The sequence below is a fragment of the Panthera pardus genome, unplaced genomic scaffold, assembly GCF_024362965.1.
Source record: "Panthera pardus isolate Hobbes unplaced genomic scaffold, ASM2436296v1 HiC_scaffold_10, whole genome shotgun sequence".
NCBI lineage: Eukaryota > Metazoa > Chordata > Mammalia > Carnivora > Felidae > Panthera > Panthera pardus.
Genome location: NW_026526655.1, coordinates 13891134 through 13915417, shown reverse-complemented (window position 1 = coordinate 13915417; position 24284 = coordinate 13891134). Strand labels below are relative to the sequence as shown.

At 39.1% G+C, this 24284-nt stretch overlaps 1 protein-coding gene across 3 annotated transcripts in view; it reads right to left on the bottom strand.

Annotated features, from left to right (window-relative positions):
* CUL3 (cullin 3) overlaps positions 1-22913 on the bottom strand; it is a 94699-nt gene extending 71786 nt beyond the window's left edge. Inside the window, exons 1-2 of one of the 3 annotated variants that reach the window (XM_019445775.2) lie at positions 22422-22913; positions 1507-1704 (exon numbers count right to left, since the gene is read on the bottom strand). In XM_019445775.2, the coding sequence (XP_019301320.1) occupies positions 1507-1704; positions 22422-22487 (264 nt within the window). In that variant the 5' untranslated portion in view covers positions 22488-22913. Of the gene's footprint in view, positions 1-164; positions 228-1506; positions 1705-22421 lie in introns of those variants that run through there. The other 2 variants (XM_019445776.2, XM_019445777.2) reach the window with 2 other exon arrangements.
* Positions 22914-24284: the final 1371 nt, after the last annotated feature.

The following is a 24284-nucleotide window of genomic DNA, read 5'->3' as shown; positions in this document are numbered from 1 at the left end:
GAAAGTGACTATTTTGTAACCACCATAGTTATAATGATTCATGCAAGAATCATCAATGGATGCTAAAACCATCACATGAAAGTTTCTTGGGGAACAGGATATTTATACAGTCTCAAAATATATCTGAACAAATTACTTATGAATTACAAAGGGAAAAAAGGTACCTTCACAGTGGAGAAATCTGGCGGACACCAAGTGATCAAAGTTAACATCACCAATAATGGGATAAACTGACATCATGTGCCTCCTGATGTGATGCACTGAGGACACAACATCACTTATGTATTATTCCTGCCAAAAATGCATAACCTGAAACTAGTCATGAGGAAACAATCAGACAAACCAAAAACCGAGGGACAATCTACAAAACAACTGACTGGCCTATACTCGTCAAAAATGTCAATGTGCTGAAAAACAAAAAGCTGAGGAAGGGAGTGTATGATCCTGGATTGGATCCTGGATCAGAAAATGAACTGCTCTAAGGACATCACTGCTACAGAGGACAACTGATGAGTATGAATGTGGACTGTATCTGGTAACTGTATTATAGTAATGTTAAACTGCCTAATTTTGAACATTGTTCTTTGGTTAAGTGAGAGAATTTCCTTGTTCTCAGGACAAACATCCCAAAGTATTTGAGGGTAAACGATTTTAAAACTTATTCACTAATTGTTCAGTAATAGTAATATCAATAATAGTAATAATAACCAGTATCAACAGCAAGATTGGCAAAATGTTAGCAACTGTTGAATCTACAAGAGATCACTGTACTGTTTGGTGCAACTTTTCCATTTCTTTTCAAAATAAAATTTAAAAAACGAACACCCTACTACCACACAAAAACTTTGAGAAGTTTTTATTTATCTGTGGTATTTTACATTTCATCAGACAATCTTAAAAGCAAGACATACTTGCAATAGAAAAGTTTGCTTTATATAAAGATTTATTCTAAAAAAACAAAAACATCATTTTAGAACCAAAGAAACATTTTCTAATGTTAACAGCCCAACACTAATTTATGTTGTTTTTTTTTTTTTTAAATTCATGTTTACTATGGAACTTGGTTAAAACAGTCAATTTCAACTGGTGAAAAGTCTTAGACGGTATTTTTTAAACATTGTAGTTTTATTCCTTTCAAGTATACAGAGGAAGTAGAGAAAGCTAAAATGGGCTGACTGATTAAGCATTTCAAGGAAAAAATAATGATCTGTAAATCACACATTAATAAACAAGCATTTATAAGTTAATCAAAGTCTGTTTCCTTAATAGTGATTACAAAGAATGTATTTATCATAAATCACAAATTTCATCTTCCCTCGATTATCAAAAATTGTGACTTAGCTGGTTAGAAATTCTGAGTGAGGTTTTAGAACACAGCCGCTAATTATTATTTCTCGAGGCTTCCTACAGCCTTTAAAGCTAACACTGCTAGTCACAGCACTATATAGTATATAAAGGATTTTCTAGATTCCATAGAATTAACAACAGTCCTTTAAGGTTGGATACCTTATTTATGAGATGTTCGGTAACAACTTCTCTTAGTCCAGTGTAGAGCTTTTCTCCGTGTTTATGCAAAACCATTGTATAAGCATTTCTATAGAGCTCCTCAAAACTAAGACCACTGTTATTCTTACGCTGGATTTCTTGAATTGCATTTTTCAGAAGGTCCCAAATGCTGTTTACATATTTTTCATCCATGGTCATCTGTAATATCCAAGAGAGACAAAAAGACAAAAAAAAACACCAATGGTTGAAAATCTTTCTGTATTTGTCCACAGAGTAATTATTTTATTATATGGCTATGACTATAAATCTGCATTACTTAATAAGGATGTTAACAGTCTGTTCTAACAAAAATTAAAAAATACACATAAGAATAGTTTTTAGAGCTGACAAAAGCCATTTTTGTAAAAAAATCCTTAAGACTTTCCTCCTTTCTTACGTGCATCAAAACCCTCCAATTTAAATGAAATCATAATCCCCGATGTTAATACCTGGCTTTAGCCAAAAGCGTTAAGACATCCTTCCCTTAGTTTATTTAGTGGAATACAAGCTCAGAGAGATGCTGAGACAGAAAGAGTTCCCTAATTAAAAACAAAAAAAAAAAACGAAACTGAGGACATGAACACTATTTTCCTCTCCTGAAGATTTACAGAGCTCCTTAGCAAATTAAAGATTGGAAGAAGACGTGCAATTAAAAACAAAACAAAAACCCCACATTTTCTGTTTAACCTAGGATTCTCTTATTTTCTTCCTTTCCCGGTTCAGATTCCACAGTCCCATCATTTGTAGCTACCTTGTATACATACACCCATGAATCAGTTGCCCCTCTCCCCTCCAAAATACTTACCATTCTAAACCACACCTACCCACCAACTCCTCACACTCACCCATGTGTGTAGCGGAAAGTAAATGAGTAACACACACACACACACCCATATTCAATAGGTCTTGGTTTAAATTCATAACCACTAACCACAAGTGGGCCCAGAGTACAACCCCACCATCCTACATTCTAGACCGTTAACTCTACCAAACAGCTGATTTTACACCATCTCCTTCATCCTCATTCTAGGATAATGACTTGCTTCCTGTTCTACTGAGAAAACAGAAACAATCTGAAGACACAATGCACAAACCCCAACCATATCCACCAATCTATAGGATTATGAATCAATATACCCTGCTAGTCCTGGTGCTCAAAGTACCAAGTTCTTCTGCTCAAATTATAGCACAGGGACTAGAAACATAGACATCATCAAGGACTTACTACAGAAATGCAGAATTTCAGGCTCCACCCCAGACCTACAGAACCATAATCCGCATTTTGAACCCAGGTGATACCTATACAGAACGAAGTTTAGTTCCATGCCAACTCACCTATAAAGAACCTTTTACCAATCTCCCTTCTCCTCATCATCACCACATTCTTTCCTCTCTGCTAGATAATTTCCACCCACATTCAAAATCATCAGTTTCCCATGTTAAACAGAAATCCTCACAAACCCTCATACTTCTCCAGTACCATCAAATTTCTCTTTTCCATTTACAGAGAAATCACAAGACTTAAGAGATTTCTACATTCACTGACTCCAAGCCCCACTTCCCCCACTGTATCTTGACTCTACTCCAATAAGGCTTTCATTTCTACTGTTTCACTGAAAACTACTTGACAAACTCATCAGCGACTTCCATCCTGCTAAATGTCAACGGTCAAAGTTTTAGTTCTCATCATACCTGACCCATCTGGCAGTTAATGAAAAAGCTGATCATGCCTACTCCTTGAAACAGATTCCTTGCTTTGCCTTCCAAGCATTACAATCTCGTTTTTCTTCCTATTTCTCTAGCTTCTATTTGTCAGTCTGCTTACTGGTTCCTTCTCACAGCAACCTCCCACCCTAAACCCCTCTGACCACAACTCAGTTTTCAGGTGAAGCTGGTCTCATCTATGTTCACGGCTTCAAGTTAACCTCAAATTTATAGACCTCGTTTGGCCTTCTGCCCTTGATGTCAGAGTTCTACATTCAGCACCTTTTCAATGTTTCCACTTGAATACCTACGAAGCATCTCAAATTTACCGTGTCCAAAACAGAAATCCTAATCTTTGCCCCCAAAGTCTGCTTCCCCTGCAGCCTTCTCCAAATGAGCAAATGTCCACACCATCCTTTCGGTTGCTAAGGCCAAAAGTTTGTAATCCCTTGTATTCCCTCATCTCGATTCTAATCCAACAGGAAATTCGATTGTTTCTACCTCCAAAATGTACCCAGAATCTAACTCCTGCTCACCTCTTCCACTACTACTAGCCTTAGCCGAACCACCATCAACTCTCAGACCATCCCAACAGCCCCCTAACTGGTCTGTTTCTGCTCTTGGCCCACTATCATGCCACTCTTCTGCTCACAACCCTCAAGTGACTTTTCATTGCTCTTGGAGTTATAAGTCAAAGTCCTTATACAAACTACAAAATGTGACTCAATCTGATCATCTGACTTCATCTGTTCCTCCTTGCTCACTCTGCTCCAGCACACCAGCCTCTTTGCTATTCTTCTGAAGGTGTCAAACAAGTTCACTTTGAGGTGTTTGTATTTGCCACTCTCTATTGTCTCTCAACTGTTCTTCCCTAAGGCATCTCCATAGCTCAATCACTTTATCAACCTCACAAACGCTGCTCATCACCATAAAATAAAGCTTTAACTGCTCACTGCCTTTAAAATAGCAGTCTACTCTTACCAGTGACCCCCAAATTCCAATACTACATTCCATACTTCTTTTCCTGGCCTCCCTCTTCCAGCCAAATGTCCACTCCATGAAGGCAGGGATTTTTTTCACTGTGGAATCCCTCACCAACTAAAGTAATACATGGCATATAACAGACATTCATACTTGTTGACAGAATGATCTCCTACTAATCTCTAAGGAGCTGTTATTATGCCACATATAACCCACATGTTCTGCATTCACAACTTGGGAAACATGGCAACAATTACTCGTCAGCTCCGCAAATATTTCTGACCTGAACTGAATAGAAATTACTGAGCTAATGGAATCCTCTCCAAAGAGGGCAGGAAGAAACTTCTGGAGGTGATGATGAGTGTGTTAATTGCATAGGTTATGTTGAAGCCTTCACAGGTGAATACTTACCTACAAATCCATCAAGTTGCACACCTCAATGAAGTGGTTTATGGAAATGAAACAAAACAAAACACAATCCTTTCCAAGCTATGTCCAATGGGTATGAATGTGGAAGAGTAAGGAATATAGGTAGGCAAAATAGTTCTTCCCGTCACCCTAGCAACAAAATATCAGTTCAACCCTCAATCATAGAGGATTCTTAAGCAGAGGACTCAAACTGAGTCTTATTATTCTAATCTTTTCTGGGGTGCTTAAAAAGGAACTCTTTAACAGAACAACTTTTTTACTACTCAAATCTTCTTCAAATCCCAGGTCTACCAGAAACTTTTCCAAAATGGCCTTTAGAGAATTTACCCCAACATCAAAACTACTATCTATTTTTATCACATATCCTGACACATAGGATGCCATCCATATATTTTAAGATGTAGCTGGTCGTAAGTTCCCATAAATAAAATATACAAGTCCATGTGATAATGACGGCCTCAAGTACTCCATGTATGTGTGCAATGTGGTTTTAGTTTGCTGGCAGCATATACAGAGATTATTAAAAAGCAGACTGAAAACATCTCTTGACATTAAATAACGAATGAATAAAGCAAAACAATTCCAGAGAAAAACCAAGTTAATGTGGACTATAAACTCCAGTAATAACTATACTGCTAATAGTTGAGCAAAACTGCAAATGATCTTTCCAGGCTCTAAATAAGTTCCCACGAAAGCTAGAAAATGTACAAAAATATCTCTACCCATCATGAATTACTAAATTTGCTATTAGAAACTAAAGAATTTTAAAAAACATAAATCAGAGACTTTGACTATTGTAGGAATTTCCTTTACGTTATAATAAATCATTTCTTACATATATAAACCAAGAGTCATTTTATAATCCAAGACTGTATGCAGTATTTTCTTCAGTATTCATGTTTTATGGACAGAGTAGAGATGGAGCAAAAGGATAACAATGTTTAGGTGTAGAAATTTTCAGGTAAATAAAAAGAAAATAGACCCAGAGAGACTGAATGACTTACCCCAAATCACAGAAATTAGGATTTATATATCCCCAAATCTAGTCCAAACTACTGAATCACATTACACTGCACTGTGCTAACATGATATAGTAATATCACAGTGTCAGTCACTGATTTTCCTGGGAAACATAGTGTGGAATATTAGTAGAGTATCTAACTTTTGCTGTCCAAAAGGCCTGGATTTGTGTCATGGTTTTGCTAAATTAACAACCCATGTGACCTTGGAAAAATTACTTAAATCTTCATTTCCTCACTTGTTAAGGAGGTTCAGTGACAGTATCTAGCTCAAAGGACTAACATGAAGATTAAAGAAGGTCAGAAGAATTTAGCCCAGCCCAGGACACAGCACAATCCCTCACATGTCGACTAACAAAAGTTTCCAGTGATAGAATCTCTTGAGCTCTCATCAATGGGAATAACTGTCACAAAGAAAAAAACAAACAAAAAAAAACTTTTCAAGCTTAATAAAAAAACAAAAAACAAAAAACATGAGCTAAAACAACAATACTTAAGGGTACAACTATGCTAAATGCAAGTCAATATAATGAAGCCTTCTTTCAGAAACGGTATTCTCTACTTCATATCTCCTATTCTTCCAGTGCCATTTTAAATGGCATTTTAACCCCCAGGGCTCTGTCTTTGGCTGTTTTCATTCTATACTGGGTCACTATGCATTTCCATCCATTATCATGATTACAGTTATTACCCACACATCTAAAGTTCAAAAAATTGTAAGACACCAGATTAGCAAGGGATTCTGAAGCTTCCTAAAACTGCATACAAAATTTTACCAAATAATGTTGTGTGCATTTTCTTTTTCTGGATGATGAGTCTTGAGCTCTTTCAGATTTCCCACGAAGTTTGGCCCACATCTCAAAGAATAAGTTACTGGCTTGTGTGGTAATTGCTCCCAAATCTGTACTGCCAGCCCAGATGTTCCTCCAAAACATGAAACTACCGTATTCAATTGCCTGCTGGACATCTCAAACTAAATGCTCCAGAAACAGATCAAACTTACCATGTCCAAAAGCCCTGTTAAACTAACCCTCCTCCTATATTCTTTAATTCACAAACCAGCTAGTTTAGAAGCATGTATAACTAGCTGGTTTGTGAATTATTTATGTATAACTTTTCTTCTTCCTCTCTCATCCCCATCTCATCCAATCATCAGGTGCTGCTAACAGTAGGACCAAAATATTTCTCAAATATGCTCCCATTCTTTCATCCTGCATACTACTGTCCTAAAACTTTCCTCTAGGTCACTATGACAGCATTCCAACTATCATGAACTCAAATACCTCTCAGAATCTATCTTCCTCAGAATCACCATTTAAAAAATAAATGTGAGCATCATGCCCCTGTTCAAAACCTAGTTCTCATTAATAACAGGGTGGAAGGATGTACTTTAAAAGTGTACTTTAATCATATTCAAAATCTAGTCTATTCCTACTTCTCTAACTTCATCTTTCACTCACTACTACATTTATTCCTAACAACATTAAATCAGTGGTTATTCCCATCCAGTGAGACACCTCCCCCTCATTCACCACCCTCCCATGTCGCCTTTTTTTTTTTCATTAAATTTTGTTTTTTTTTTACTTTTTCTTATTTTGAGAGAGACAGAGACAGCTTGAGCGGGGGAGGGACAGAGAAAGAGAGAAAGAATGAATCCCAAGCAGGCTCCATGCTACCAGCTGCAGAGCCCAATGTGGGGCTTGAACCCACAAACTGTGAGATCATGACCTGAGCCGAAACCAAGGGTCAGGCGCTCAACCAACTGAGCCACCCAGGCGCCCCATCTTCCCATGTTTTCTTAAAATCCTCTCCTCTGCCTCTTCTATATCTGATTCTTTACAAAGATTCTGAACACAGCTCTGATGTCCTCTATCCTCCAGGAATCCTTCCCTGACCTTCTATCGCAGAGTGGACTCCTTCTCAGCTCTTTCATAATACTCAGGTCATATCTATCACTACACTCCATACTGCTTCATAATTATCTGTGCATCTTTTTCCTCCAGTAGACTACAAGATACTTAAGGAGTTATATATTTTTCTTCAATGTCACTTAGAAGGCCATAAACAAATGCCTGGTGAAAGTATCTTGATTTATCTGTATTACAGTAATGCAATTTTGAAAACACGAACATCTGAATTAGTAAGCATAAGGATATGGAAATATATTTTAAGGTGCTTATCTACTGCAATTAACGTAATTTTAAAATAATCAAATGTCCTTTTCAAATAAAGTATAATCATGTGCAAGCAAGCAATAAACCCTTAAATTTCATTTATCAAGTAGTATTTTCAGATTTTCCTATTCACTTAACTACTTAATCATTAACTTTATTAATAAATATTAACTAGGAAGAAAATCATAGGCAGAAAAGCCCCTTCAGGAGAGGATCCATAAGCTACAATCTTTCCCCTAAATCAAAAAACTGAAAACAAAGGAAATGGGCTTCAAAAGCAGATTCTTCTATATGCATGCTTTTGGTCTTAGAATCTACTGAACATGTCAGTAACAGTGCTAAAATAATTATGTTATTGATGAACCTCAATTTCTCACCCATCCTTGGTACAGAATACAACATTAACTGCCAGTTAACCTCTAATCTCATCAATATTTTTAAAATTTTTTTTTAATGTTTACTTATTTTTGACAGCCAGAGTGTGAGCAGGGAAGAGGTAGAGAGAGTGGGAGACAAAGAATCCGAAACAAGCTCCAAGCTCCGAGTTGTCAGCACAGAGCCCCACATGGAGTTCAAACTTGCAAACTACGAGATCATGACCTGAGGTGAAGTCTGATGCTTAACCCACTGAGCCACCCAGGCGCCCCAAATTTCATCAATATGTTAACCATAAAAACATCAGTCTATATACTTCACTCAGAGTTATAAAACTTAAAGGCCTTAACATTGTATACTTTTTTAAAAAGAGTAGTAACATTTTTTTAAAGTGATATTCTAAATTATTTGAGCAGGATTTTGATCTCACTGATGAAATTGCTTTACTTAGGATCCATTAATTGCAAATACACTCAGGAAGGAATGTAATGCCTCAACAAAACAATAAAATAATGGAATGCATACATACACGTAATGTTTGCTCATTATTAGGCATAGACAGTATTCTGCTCCAACAAGTTCAAGTCATAAAGTGATCAGCAAGGAAGGTAAATTCATTTAGCAAGAAAACAAAAGTTCTTTTTAAAAGGAAAGCTATAATTAAGTATCCTTAAATGCTTATGGTTTAATGAGACTTTTAAAAAACAAATCAAGAGTTTAATTTTTAAAAATGACCTCCACCCTCTTGCATCTTCCTAATCCAGGATTACAATTCCCTCATTAGTAAGTATCAACAGCAAAAATAACCTTAAGTGTTTATTTTCTTTCACAAATATCTTTGGTTATTCATCTACACTATTTCAAATGATGTAAAAACATAACCTTTAAAATGTCTGAATTTGAAAGGATGTCGGTCTGTTATATACTTACACATCTTGAAGGTTCTGTAATTACCAAGAGTTGGAGAGAACTACAGCATGAGCCAATTAAACTAAAATGAAGAGAACTGTATTCTTCACATCCACTGTATACAAAGCACAAGAAGTCTTTAGTCCCCTGTGAATAATTTTCAACAAGAAATTTAGAACAGGGTGGGTGGGGGAAAAGGGTGAGAATTTGAAATTCCAAGCAATTCAGAATGACACAGCTAGAAAAAAAATAAACAAGGAAAAATGCTTAATCTTAATTTTGAGCTTCAGCCTCAAAAAAAAAACTGCTCTGGTACAAATATCTGAGGAATGACAGTATTCTAGTGAGACACAACTAAGCCATAAATTATGTAAGGAAGCTGCCTTCCAGATTATAAGCAACTTAGAGTAATATAAAGTCTCTCTCCCTTTATTTTATTGTATCCTTTATAATACATGGGACAATGCCTAGGTGACTTTCAAAAACTATGATTTGAATGTAGTCCAGTTACAGTTAATGATGATGATGAGTCTTATCTGATGACCAATGACATGACTACACAACGGCTTATGACATCTGCAATAATCCCATTTATCCATCAGTTAATCTTTAACCAACCTCAACCATCAAAAATACAACAAAAGACTCAAGTATTAAGGAAAACAGTACAATGCTATACATTCATATTTTGGACAAGTTATTTAACTTTCCAGAGTTTACTTTCCTCACATGCTTGTGGCAGGAGAAATGGGAGATGATGCACTGTGTGGCAATTAAGAAAGTTTGTGAAAGCATCTGGCACACAGCACTTACTCAATACATTCGCTTCTTTACTACACAAAACTGACGTACAGCCTCACTTAATGACTTAAACCTGAATGTAAAGTTGAGACTGATGTTTCTTTAACCAGTTTCTCTGTGCTTACAGTGGAGATCAGATGAGTGCAGAACCATGCTGCCGAAAGTAGGAACTGATGTCAAGGGAGCAGAGAAAAAGATGATCAATTAGAAAGGCACAGGATCCTGGGACAATTCTGTGAAATCACAACCTAAACCCGATCCACATTCAGCTGGCCTCTAATACCATTACAGAACAGTATGTTTATAATGAGAAAGCTAAATCATCAATAGAAGGTTCAATTATAATCTGCATTTCAGCACTCAGCAGGAGGAGGCTGTTCAAAAAAATCAATATGGAAATTTGGAACAATATTTTCTTTCAAATACCAAAGGTCAAACTTCCAGATTAGCCTATTAAAGTCCATGTAAGTTACAAATGACTTGAGTACAACTAATATATTTCAAATATATCTCCATGAATGACTTTTGCATATATGAGAAAGGATATGTGTGACATTTCATGGTCTGATAATAATCACAGTAAGATGCAATTTTAAGTATTCTCACTGAGCCAAGAAGTTTGTCACTGTCCTACTGTGCTGTCCTCACTGAAAAAAAGAAAAAAGGGGGGGGAGGGGGAGGGGGAGGCAGGCTACATGCCTGGTACATTGAAACACATTTTACCCAAAGAATACAACATTCATTGTAACTGGAACTCCTCAAACATCATAATTAGAGACCTTCCCCCATTAAGAAAATTACTTATACTTTTTTTAAAATGTTTATTCATTTTTGAGAGAGAGAGAGAGAGACAGACAGGGCGTGAGCAGGCGAGGGGCAGAGCAAGAGAGGGAGACACACAATCTGAAGCAGGCTCCAGGCTCCAAGCTGTCAGCATGGAGTCCAACGCAGGGCTCGAACTAGCAGGACTCGAACTAGGAGCCGTGAGATCATGACCCGAGGCAAAGTCCGACACTTACCTGACAAAGCCACCCAAGGGCCCCAAGAAAATTACTCATACTTTATATCTGAGCGTATGTTTGAGTTCCGTATTTCCATCCTAACAATCTAAAAGTATTAATTTTAATCAAAAGTGACAATATTTTCTTCTCTTTAGCCTAGGTCACTAAGTGGTTTTGAAACGGGTAAACCTTGTTTTTTAAAACTATGATAATGTGTCAAAAGCCCTATAAATTGAAAATTAGTTTACCCTGAAATCAGCAATACACAGTCCAATGGATGAGGGAAAAAATGTGAAAAAGTATAAATTACCTGTTAGCTTTGTCTTTGAATGAATCTAAACTGTAATCAAATGAGACAGGATACCAAAAGTCCATCAAAAAAATTACTACAAAAACCTGGTATCAAATCTGCTCAAAAATTCCTTGAAGCTACCAATTCACACAAAGTATGCCCAAAAAAAAGCAAAAAAACCAGAGCTAATTTCCCACTGCTTCGTATTACTATTTAAGCATCATCACTGAAATAATACCATTCTGACTTTTAAAAAAAAAATTTTTTTAATGTTTATTTATTTTTGAGAGAGGAAGAGACAGAGTGAGAGCCAGGGAGGGCAGAGAGGGAGGGAGACACAGAATCCGAAGCAAGCTCCAGGCTCTGAGCTATCACACACAGCCTGGCCCAGGCTCAAACTCATGAACCATGAGATCATGACCTGAGCCGAAGTCAGAAGCTTAACCGACAGAGCCACCCAGGTACCCCTTAACACCACTCTGATTTTAAAGAAAATTCTAAATCCAAAAGATAGGTAGCTGACTACTGCACCATCACAGAAAATGTTTTAAACCATGGGAGAACACACCAGCATTCGGCAACTAGACTGGTGTATAAATGCACCGCCTTTTACTGAAAGTTTTAGAGCTGGAATGAGCATAAGATAACCACAAATTAAAATCTCACTTTACAAATAAGGAAACTGAGGCCATGTGGCTTACTCAAGATCACACAGCTAATTAGAGCAGTGAAGAAATCCCAGGGTCCTAAAGTAAGTGTCCTTCTGTTGTTACCTCCATGTCAACTCAAATCACCTGGGTGCACAATTTTAAGACAACATTTAGTAACTGAATAGGCTAATGTGGACACTGAATTATTATGGCTATATGATTGTTTCAGTCTGGTCTAGAGAAAAGACCTTTAAACTGGAAATCAGGCTTCTAGTCATGGTTCTTCCATAAATTCAAGTCATGAGAGTATCCCCTTGGGTAAATCATCCTCTCTAGTCCTCCCTTTCCCCATCTATTAAGGAAGACTGGCACAGATTCTCTCTAAAATCCCTTTTAGCTTTTAAAAATTAAAATATGAATATAAACAAGAGCAAATAAATGACTTGTTTAGTTGGCTAGGGATAGTTTCATCAAAAAACAAAACAAAACACTTTTTTCATGTCTCATTTGCATGTACCATAAGGAAAAGTGAATTATTTTAAAGTATCTGCTCTTTGTGCTTCAAAATTGATTTCACTGTTTAACCTACTTCTTAGTATATTCTCAAAGACAAAAATTAAGGATTATATTAAAGTATAACATGTTAATTTCAAAAAAAAAATCACTTTTTTCTAAACCTATACTTAAGATGAACGTCTGCTAATTGGAAAAAGTTTATAAAAAATTGTGCTATCAGTCTTCTAGTTTAAAAAGGAAAGTGTTAACTCACAAATGTATCAACTAATGTCTTTCTTATAAGTTATGACTTTGCTTAATTCAAGTCAATACATATAAGGATACCCTTAATTTATCAACACAAATTTTACTGAATATACACTTCCATTGATTTCAAGTTTTTAGTAACTTTTATTGTCTTATGAGAGATGCATTTTATCTTCAATCTAGCAAGATTTATACTTTCAAAGGCTCCTTCCAATGACCAAAAACTAATTTCGATTTCTTTTCATCAGGAGTACTGCACTGTATAAATTTTAGGGCCCCTGGACCTGCCCCTGGTTAATAATTTGAACAGCAATCTTAGAATTAATTTTCCAATATATTCCTATTGAGAAAGTAAATATTTCAGAACCTAGCAAATGCTTAAAAGAATACACCCAAGCAGTGTGGTACAGCGGGAAGAACATGAATTTTTGAATCAGATCTGGGATCTAAATCCCAGCTCTGCCTTTTCTTAGACGTACATGTGATATTATGCATACCTTACCAGGTATCTCTCGGACCTAAACAGATTTAAAACAGTAACATCTAAAGGATTTGAGATAATTATAGTTCCAAGTACCTAAAACACAGCCTAACATAAAATAGACATTCAACAAGTTGTAGTAATAATCTCATAAAGCAATTTCTCATACTATCTATAAATTGAAAATGAAAAAAGAAAAAGAATTTATCATGATTACTGTCAAGAGGATAGAGCAAATAGGAGAGGTTAAGGGTTGCTCAGTTCAGAGTTGCTTCAGAAAAGAATGACGTGCAATCATTATGTTAAAGAATTCCTCTTACGATTGAGGGGTTGCTTTTATAGAAAAATATCTCCAAAAAAGCTTGTATTTTCTTAAAGTAGTTAAAGACATTCCTTTGAAGTCTTCTTCGTTTGCTTAGCAGTAACCTTTGTCACTTAAAGAGTAAATCTGGGTCCATTCCTTTCTCGATTGCAAGTACTAAACGAATGAAAATCAAATTTAAGAAGTTTTATTTAACCACATTTTCAACTTGAAACTGACTTAAAAAAATAAAGGAATGCTTTCTAGTAGCAAAACCTCCGGATAAGGGGTTAAGGCCAACGAAAGGAATCCGTTCTCAATTTGTCAGTAATTGTCCCAACTTGAGCAAGCAGGGCTCTCCTTGACTTTAAAAAGGCTGGATTAACGACTAGTGATTTTAAAGCAGTGGTTAATAGAACTTTTTAAAATGAAATCTTTTGTACAAATGACAACTACAGTTGGCTTTAAATAACAAGAGAAGGAGATTTTTGAAGATACACCTCCTCCACTCCTCCTATGCCTCCTAGGTCTTGGAGACCCTGTAAGTATTTGAAAATGACTGTCCTACATCAAATGTATTACTTTTGTTTGGAAACTCTGCCTTATGATTAAAAAATTCTTTTATATGTCTCATTGATGCCACTGTTTCTCAGAAAGCACTTTCTCACAACTAACCTGTGAGAAAGACTGCTGTAGTTTCCCATCTTAAAGACAATAAAACAAGAGTGTATTTATTCACTGATTCATGCAACATTGCTGGATACTATGGTGCTACACTGACAAAGATCAATACAAAAAGACTTAACGCCTCCTCTAAAGAAAATCATGTTCTAATAAAGGAGATACAGACTGTATACTTAGAAGACTTTTGAAAATAAAGAATAATAGTATGATAGCCAGTTACCATGATAAAACAAGAAAAGAACATCTTCCTTCGCTGAGCCCTAAGGGGCAAAGAATGAGTCAAGACAGAGGTTAAAGGCTATAACTGAAAGGAAAGAAAGCTGAAGGAACTTATACAAGATAACATTAGTTTTCACAGTGAAGCAGTGGTTAAATTTCTGGAAGACAGATAAAAGAATTCTCAATAAAGAGCTTAAAGACAGTGATTAAAGTTCGGAATAGCTTGCACAGGAAAAGGAAGCAGGAGCTTACCAGGGACACACACAAAAAAACCTGCCCAGAGGCCCTGGGAGTCCAGCTTAGATATCACCATCGTCCAATTTTCCCCAGGAGTGCACAACAGCCTAAAAAATATAAGCAGTGAAGGCAGATGGGTGGAATGATCCAAGACACTTTGTGCAATTTCTGGCCTTGCTCTGGGGAGGTAGCATGAAAGAAGAGGCAACTAGTAACTAGCAACTAGTTAACGAATAAGGAGGCACCACGGCTTAAAAGAATGAAGGGGATCTTCTTGAGATCCAAGAGCACATTAATGTCAGAAGGAAAACAAGCAACAAGTACAACAGAATAATGAAATAATAACAACCTGCATTTATTCAGAATGCTTACGTTGTGCCACACACTATCCTAAGAGCTTTACATGTATTAACTATTCTGAAGAAGTAGGTACTGTTTTCTCTTCTTACAAAAGAGGAAACAAGTGATTTGCTCACTACATCTAACAAATGGAGAAGCTAAGATAGAACGTAATATCAAAGTTTAAGATTTCTAAAGCAACAAAATGACAAGCTCTAAGACAGAGTGAAGACCACTGTAATAAGAAGAGGCCAGGTCTGTCTGATCATCCTGTTTGATCCTGACCCCCAGGAGGAACACATAATAACTGATTTTAAATTGAGTAAATGAATGACTGTGCCACATGTATTGGATGAAATTAAGATCTGAACTGGAAAGAATGTGAGGAAGGTATGAAAGTCTTCAGTGACTAAAGGAACACGTTTAAGAAGTTAGGACACAGTCACAGGGAGTGCAAAAAAGAACAGTTCACAATGGCCCAGGCCACAAAACGTGACAGATGTGGTTAATAAGTGGTTTCTGGGCCTAATGATTTAAGAATTCCAAGGAAAACAGACACATCAACTTAAGAAGATAAGCCTGAATTCCCAGGGTAAAGCCAGGTTTCAGATGCAAAGAAGGCAAAGAACTCTGAGAACAGGTTGAAGATACAGAAGAGTCAATCTGCAATGAAAATGGGGGTTCACAGTGGACAGCTCAACCGGCTGAGAAGAAAAAATCATGGAGAAGGGAGTCAACTGCAGAGTACAGCTAGTGAGCAAAAAAGACCGGACTACAGGTTTGGTCTTCAAAAGCTCCAGCCAAGGTTACTACCAGTGCATCATACTAGCTCTACTTTCAAATCATTATTGTTTCAGGAGACTAGGCTGACTACCCTTCAAAGGAAGTGCCACAAGATCATTAAAGACCTACTACATCTTAAGACTTCACTTACAGTCGCAAAGAGAGTTCAAACATTTCAGAGCGGTCCTTGCATCAACTTATCCAATTAATCAATTACTATGGTTTAGCTTAAAGGCCTAGTTTCTCATTTAATCAATCATTCGCTAACCATCCATACACTGTGTCTAACACTAAGCTAAGTGCTTCGTGGTTCAAAAGGGTGTCTGGTGTAAGCTTTGGGCAGGGTCCACAACCGAGCTCATGAGAGAAACAAAAAAAGAAGGGAACGGAAAAGAAAGGGAAGAAATGAAGAGAAGCAAAACGTATTTTTAGATAAATATTTGGCGTGGACTTTCTATTATGTACATCACACTCCCTCAATAAAGTTATCCAAGATGTGACATACTTATTCCAATGATTATGCAAGAATCATTATCACAACTTTTCTGAATCTACCCCCAAGAGCCAGTAGCATTCTTTGCAAGTGTCCCAACGGTACCAAACCTATATCCTTTGGGACTGATTTTCAGTGTGGTTCAAACTGGCCATGCAGGCTTTTCAAAATGTAAGCTCTAAAAATTGTACCAAAAAAAATGGCAGCATCACTAAAATGAGCATTTAGTATTACAATATAACAACCTGTAAAAATAACATTCAATCTTAACATTTAACTTGTGGCATAACCATGGCTAAATAGTGGTACAAACCGCACCTTCGAGCTAGGTAGTGTTCTAATGCTTTATTCTATTTCACAACAACCCTGTAAGGTAGGTCCTATTAGTATTTTCATTTCAGAGGGGAAAACTGAAGCTAGAAGAAGTTAAGTAACTTGTTAAAGACGACGCAGCTAGAATAAGGTAGAAATGACACTCAAAACCTGGCAGTCCAAAGCCTACACTCTATTATATTCTCAGTCTATTTTTTAGTCAGACTCCCAACACACACGTTGAATAAAGTAAAACTAAAGGAAAATTCCCTACAGACTATCCATAGTTTTATTCTCAGGAGTCGTCAAAGACATGCAAATTAAAGTATTAAAGTACTATTTTTTCACCTATGAAACTAAAGATATGAAATGCTGGCTAAGGCACTGCTACACAATAGAAATACACTAATATAACCTTGACTTGTATAATTAATTCTGAAGAGCATTCCCTTTAGAGCCAGAGGGTCTGCATTAGGATACTAGTTCTGCCACTTACGAGCACAGTGACCTTTAGAAAATTTCTTAGGTTTTCAAGGCTTCTTTTGTAAAACAAATGATGATAGTACTCCATACACTTGTGCAAATGAAATGAGTTTACACACGCAAAGCACAGTAAAAGACAAAGAACAGTGTGTGTGGCACATGATAAGCATTCATTAAGTGTTAGCTATTATTAATTCCTACCTTTCTGGAGGTCAATTTGGCAACATATACCAATTCTGTCTGGCTCAGTAATTCCATAATCACGGATAGGTTCAGTATTTATGTGCCTAAATAATCACAGTTGCATTATCTGTAGCAGAGGAAATACGAACTAACTGGAATTAATCAAAATACCTGGCAGTAGGGAAATGGTTAAGCAAACTGAGGTACGGTAGAGTGTTACTCCGTACAAGTCATATTGATATATTTAACATGAAAATACTATATTTTAAAAAAAGTTTGTAACATGACATAGTACCTCAATTTTACTAAGGGTTCAGGAGTATATGAAAAATTAAAAGAAAACACATCAAAATGTAAATATTGCTTATGTCCAAGCAGTAGAACTAGAGGTAATTTTTAAAAATTTTTTAACATTTATTTTTGAAAGATAGAGACAGAGCACAAGCGGGGGAGGGGCAGAGAGAGAGGGAGACAGAATCTGAAGCAGGCTCCAGGCTCAGGGCTGTCAGCACAGAGCCCCATGTGGGGCTCGAACTCACGACTGTGAGATCATGACCTGGACGCTTAACCAACTGAGCCACCCAGGTGCCCCTAGAGGTGATTTTTATTTCCTTATTTATAAATTTAGATACTTCACGTTTTCTATCATGAATATGCATCACTTTTATAATTAGAAAATCTACTAAAATGAATTCGCTGCTTTGACAGATTATGACTGGTTTTCACAATACACTGACAGACACTAATTGCAATTCCTTTTATAGCTCAAGGATTTGTGCTTACTAGTAACACCTTTACTTTTTTGTTGCATTTACAATGAACAAACGAGAACTACTTTCAAAATTGGATTATTCAAAACTACAAATTGTCAGTAACTTTTACAAAAATTTAACAAAACTGCTAACGAACATCAGATGATCTTGAAAGTAACAGCAAAAAGTTATCTCAAAGGGACAGCTGGGAGCAACTTAGAATACAAAGGGAAGGCATACTACTTTCTCTAGTCTTAAACATATAATCTTCATAAACTGGAAAAGTGCTGTTATTACTTAGCTACATTTAATGAATGAATAACGTACAAACAAATGAAGCTTTCTCTATTTTGTCTCAATGAACTGACCTTGTGACTGAAGTATTATTTAGAAGGTCAATTTCTACACTCTAAAATAGTTGCAAATTTAATATTGATACTAATAATTTTCCAGGCTCCTGTGAAGGGTTATCTAGGAAGATAATGCAAATATACACATCTTATAGATACCTACTTTATGCTTTTGTTTTTTAACTTCTAAAGCCAGAGAGGTACTAACAGCTACAACACAACTGGCTGTCCTGAAACTATTAGAAAGAATCAGTCTAAGTGTAAGTGACACTTCAATGAATCTGTTACACCTTACTCCTTAATTTCTCTACACTAGAGAACAAAAAATAGTTAATTCCCCACCCCGTGTGATTTGTCAGACTGTCATTCAGCTTTCCCGTCTATACACTCCAGTAGTCCTAGACAACAACTATGTTCTCTAAGGAAGGGAAATCTATTATGAACATCAAGCTATTCCCCCAAATTTAGCAAATTTTACTACAGCCAGGAAAAACAAAAACCTTAACTGTCTCCATTTGTTATTAAACTCTTGTGCTCACAGGTATATCACAGATGATCTTAAAACTCATCTCTCTCTAATGTTACTCTGTGCTTTCCACCTAACAATAACCTCCACGTCACTTACTGCTCATGCCACACAGACAGGAGCTCTGTGAAGCTCATCTGGAATTATGGTGTGGACATCACAACCTGAGACTCTTCATCATGATTTAGCATGCGTCTATAAACTAACAATTGAAACCATTTCCAGACCACACTCTAAAGACCATCACTTTCATAACATGATTCCTACTCTGACGGCTAAGCCAAAAAAGACATACCAGAAGAGAGGCCAGTTATTTTCATTCAAACGTATCTCCTCCAATCCAATCCAATCCAATCCAATCTTTCAAGCCCATGTGGACAGAACCCATGCGGAAAGTACAGATGGTGAGGAATGGCTTTTCAAACGGAAGAACAAAAGGTTCACCTGACAGCAACTAATCCTACATAGCGGAACAAAAGCTCAGGGGTGAGACAGACGGCAACAGCAAGGAAAGAAGTGCAGAACTTCTTGGGGCAGCACTCTGATCCAAATCCATAGAGCTTCCAGGAGTTCCACAACTCCAGGCTCCTTTCTTAAAAATGTTTTGTGGCCCTTGCTGTTATTTAGGGTACCAAAAAAAAAAAAAAAAAAAAAGAATGTGAAATGCCATATATTTTAGTGCACTGCAGGAAAGCTAACAAACTGGGATAAACTTTAAGTCCATCAACAATTTATAAATCCAAAAAGTCCTCTATTGTTTTCCATCTTAAAAAGAACTCATTTCTCTTAAAATCTTATAAAAAGCTCTACTTAAAATGCAAATTGTGTATAAAACTGTGGTATGGCATAACTTTTACTCTTGTGAACAATGATGAGGGCACACTTACAGTATGCCCTCAAAACGCTAAAAGGAACTTGACTTTACTGATGGGACTGTATCTGCAGTAGGCTTAGACATCTATCAAATACCTGGAAGTCCACCTACCACTCTATTCTGCAACGAAAACAAAACAATCTCAATACATATTTTACACTTTCTGCATCAATTTATAAAACAGAATCTGAAATGAGCACTTGAGACCTCTGGTAAACTACAATTTTCTTAGACTACAGTACCTACAGTATATATCCAAACAGTAATGCAAAATACAATACCTGTAAGTACTATACATATGTATACACATAAATACTCTTTTTTCTTTATGGAATACTATGTATTTGCTACTAGAAGATTGCTAACCTGAAAGAAAAAATTTGAAGGTCTAGGAAGTACTCAAACATTTACCAAAGGATAAGTCAGTGAAATACCATACCACCAACGCATGTATCTTAGTGAAGGCTCAAAGGACTATGACTTAAAAATGTATGTATTAAAAAACAGGATTCTTTTCAGTGGAAACTACTTAGCAGTATGAAGACTTATGAAATAATGAAAAATTATGCTTTTAAAAATTAGCAGATATTAAACCACTGAATATCAAACACCTGTCATTTACAAACTTCAATAAAGGATTTTAGAAAATCTTAGATGGCAACAAGTGATGGACAGAAAAGGTCCAAATGAGATCACAACCATAACACTACATAAAAAAAAAAAAAAAAAAAAATCAGTTTCAGTAGTCAGCGCTAACGTATCATCTATTATAGTCCTCTGCTAAAGGAATAATGAAAGTCTCTTGCCTCTTCCAATAACACAACATCCAGAAAGAAGGGATCTTGATTCTTCAAGCTATACTGACATATCCCAAGCCCCTAGAACAGTGTCTGGCACACAGTAGTATTTATTGAATGAATGAGGGAATGAAGACCAGGTAGGAACGGGTAGACCTAAAGAGACGAAAAAACTGATCACACTTAAATAAAAGTACAAGTGGTTACTCACAGTATTAACAAAAACGAGTTAACGTCAAACGTGAGCTATTACAGATTTTACTAACAAATCTGATTTAGAAGAACTCAAGACTTCAAGAATAGCAAATTTTCCTAGAAAACTTACTGTATAAAACTGTTTAAGATTCTTTTTAATTCTAAGTTCTGCTAAAAATGTTCACAACTGATTTAGTAGCAAAACACTACCTAACCCATTACAAACCCAGCTCACTTCATTATAAGGGAAAACATGCTAATCGACTTCACGAGTACTCTTCTGTCAACATTTCTCACTTTCTTTTTCTTTCTCATATTTACTGGGGGGGAAAAAACTTCAAAAACTCAAAATCCCTTTAATTGGTGTATCAAAACACTCAATTTTCCTGAGCATATCCTATCTTTACTAAAAGCCTGGAGTCTCTATGCAGTGACATCACCACTCAGGTTAAGTACAATTTCAGAACTCTGCATCAGGTCCATTTTTTTTTTTCTTAAACGTTTTAAGAATTCAGAGCAGTCCTCAAGTTCTCTGGGTGGGCTTCTTACTCAATTGGGACAACTGTATTAGTAAGTCTCCCCTCGCTGCAAATCGCCCTCGTGCAAAAGCATGCTCTAAGAAGCACATACAAACCACACCTTTCCCCCTTCACAAGTTATGGGTCTGTGATGCTAAGACACCGGAGATCTTTCTCCAGTTTCGGTGTTTTACAATCTTCCGTGCAATTGCTAGTTTGTCTGTCTTGACGTAGACCTGTTACTGTAGCGACACGAGCAAGTACGTCCAGTTTCTCTGTTACAACAGTGCATTTTAATCGCTTGCCATTGGCTACCTGGATCAGCTCTGACATCCAAAGTTATACCCCGTATACCGAACGCTGCAAGCGCCTGTAACTCAGCGTAAGGCTCAGAAAGAAAAGTTTCTAGGCAGAACCCGTTGGCGGTCACTAAAACCTACAGAGACGAGCAACTCGGGGCGGTGACTACTCGTTCTTTTGGGCTTCCAAGGCTAAAGAAGGGGCGACACAATTGTCCAGTGCGTTTTCTCTGGCTTCCCCTTGACCCTCCTACGAGTGGCGAGGCAATTCCTGCGCAAGAGAGTTTGTAAAGTGCTTCGGAAGCCTGTGGACGAAAGACGCTATCAATACACCTGATGTTGTTAGTCCACAACTAGCGAGCGTTACGTGGAACCACGGTCACTGCGTCGGGGGGCAGGTCGGTGGCAAAAGCCTCCCCGAGGAGAGGAAGGGAGAGGGAGAGGACAGTCCCCTTCATCATCCGACAGGTCTTGGTTGGCCATCTTTGAGGCCAGGGGATTTGTGAAACGGCAGCGAGCCCACACGTGAAAAGTTACACGCACGCCCCACACACGGAGGACTTGCACAGTCCCCGTCCCTGCGGGTCCGGTGGTCCCGGGAAGCGGGCCGGGAGGGGAGCGCCAGGGGCCGGGCCTACACCCCCAGGGACGTGGGAAGGTGCCAAGGGGCCCCGGCAAAGGGGCCCCGGCCGCGGCCGCCGCCCGCGGCTCGGCTGGAGGAGCAGCCCCCGGCTGGGTGCGCGGCGCCGGGCGCGGGGAACGGCCCGGGAGGGCGGCCGCGCAGGGGCCCCGCGCCGCCCCGTTGCCGGGAAGGCTCGCGCCCCGCGGCCGGCGGCGTGGGGGAGGGGAGGCCGGGCCTGCGGCCTGTTGGGGGGGAGTTCAGCCCGGGCCTCGCGTGCGGCTCTCCGCCGGGCCCCCGGCCCCGGGGTCCCAGGCGCCGACGAGAGACTCACCGGAAAGGCCCGGATCCGCATCTTGGTGTCCTTCCGGCTGCCCGTGCCTTTGCTCAGATTCGACATGGTGCTCGTCCCCTCCCCGGCGGCGGCTTCGGGTCGCACTCCGAGGCGCCGGTGTCACATTTAAGGCGGGCGGGCAGGCGAGGGGCTACGCTGCGGGCGGCGGCGCGGCCCCCGGGCTGGGCTGAGGAGCTGGCCGGCCCCTGGGCGGCCGCGGCGGGGGCGGCGGCGGCTCGGGCTCCGGCGGCTCGGGCTCGGCTGAGGGGGGGCTGCGCTGGCGCGGCGGCTCCGCGGGGTCCCCCTCACGCCCGGCTCGGCTCCCTTTATCGCGCTCCTCCGCGATGGCGGCGGCGGCGGCGACGGACAAACATCTCACTGCGCAGGCCGAACGTCCTCCTCCTCCTTCTCCTCCTCCGCCTCAGCGAGACGAGATCCGGCCCAGAGGGTGGAGGGGGGAGGAGGGAGGGAGGAGAGCCGGAGAGTGGAGAGATTGGGGGGAGGGGGGTGGGAGGACGGGAGGGGGAGGCGGGCGGCCGCGGCGGGGACGCTCAGATCTCGCGAGAGGAGGGCGAGCGCGCGGCCCCGAGTGGGGCGGGGCGAAGCTTGGGAGCGGGAGGGGTCAACGGGAGGGGAGGAAGGGGCCGGGGACTTAGAGAAGTGGGAGGGACCAGCAGGACGGGGAGGTGGGGAAAGGGGCGGGGCTGAAGGCGGGAGGAGAAAGCTGCCTTTTTGAAAGGGGAACGTCGCGGACAGGGCTGTGGACAGGGGTGGTTGCTAATTGGTGGAGCGCGGAGCGGGGGGGGGGGGGGGGGGGGGTCGTGGTCACGTGAACGAAGTGGGCGGGGGAGGTTCAGAGAGCCCGAGCGGGACTGTAGTGGGCTGGGTCTTCCTGGGCTGGGCAGGGCTGCGACGGGCCGGGCCGGGGCCGGACCTGGGTTGGGCGGGGCCGGGGCCGCAGGATTGTAGTCTCGGGGAGGAGCGTAGGGGTGCCAGGTGGATTACCAAGTCCTGGAACTGGTTCCTGTGCTTTTCTAGGGCATGTGGACTAGGGAGGTGTACTTGAGCAGAAGCCAGAAAGTTGAAAGAAGAGTTTGTGCAGGAGTCACCTGTAGTGTTAGAAATTAGAGGCCTGTATGCCTTAGGAGGTATTGTGTTTGGATGCACCGACCCCACTTCTCAGCTCTGAGGGATGGGAGATGGTTAATCCATAAAATTTCCCTGAACTCCAAAAGTTCCAGGGCCTCTTGATTCATTGATACTTCCTAGGGGAACCCAGGACTTAATAGCGTTAAAATCTCTTTTTTCATTATCATTGAAATAAAATGACAACTCCCTTGATGTAGTGCAATATTTTGGTAAGTGGTGAAAAATAGGCGATAGGATGATAGAAACCGGCTTTAACCTGCCAAATCATTTTTACCATTACCAAAGAGGATTGTCGACTTTGAAAGACAAAATTATTGTCCTTTATTCCAGTTTTCTGTAATTTGGGGAGTTTTTGTTATTCTAGTCAAAAGGTCTAGTTGGATTCATCAGTTTTGCTTTTTATCGTTTATTTATTATGAATTTTACTTCCTAACTTATGTCTTTACCCAAATTAATATTATATTTAGACTTCTGACAGCAAAGTAATGTATGAGTTTTCACTAAACTTTGCAATCTCCTTTTAAATAAGAACCTATTATTGGGATGGGTGTCTACATTTGGAGGCTGAGGGTTTAATACTTCATTCACTTAATACTTTTTGATACCTTTTATAAGTTAGGCTTTTAAACTTTTTATAGCATTTGGAAACTGGTTTTTATACTCTTTTAAGATAAGGAAACAGAAATATACTTTTTAATTTGTGTGCTATAAGGT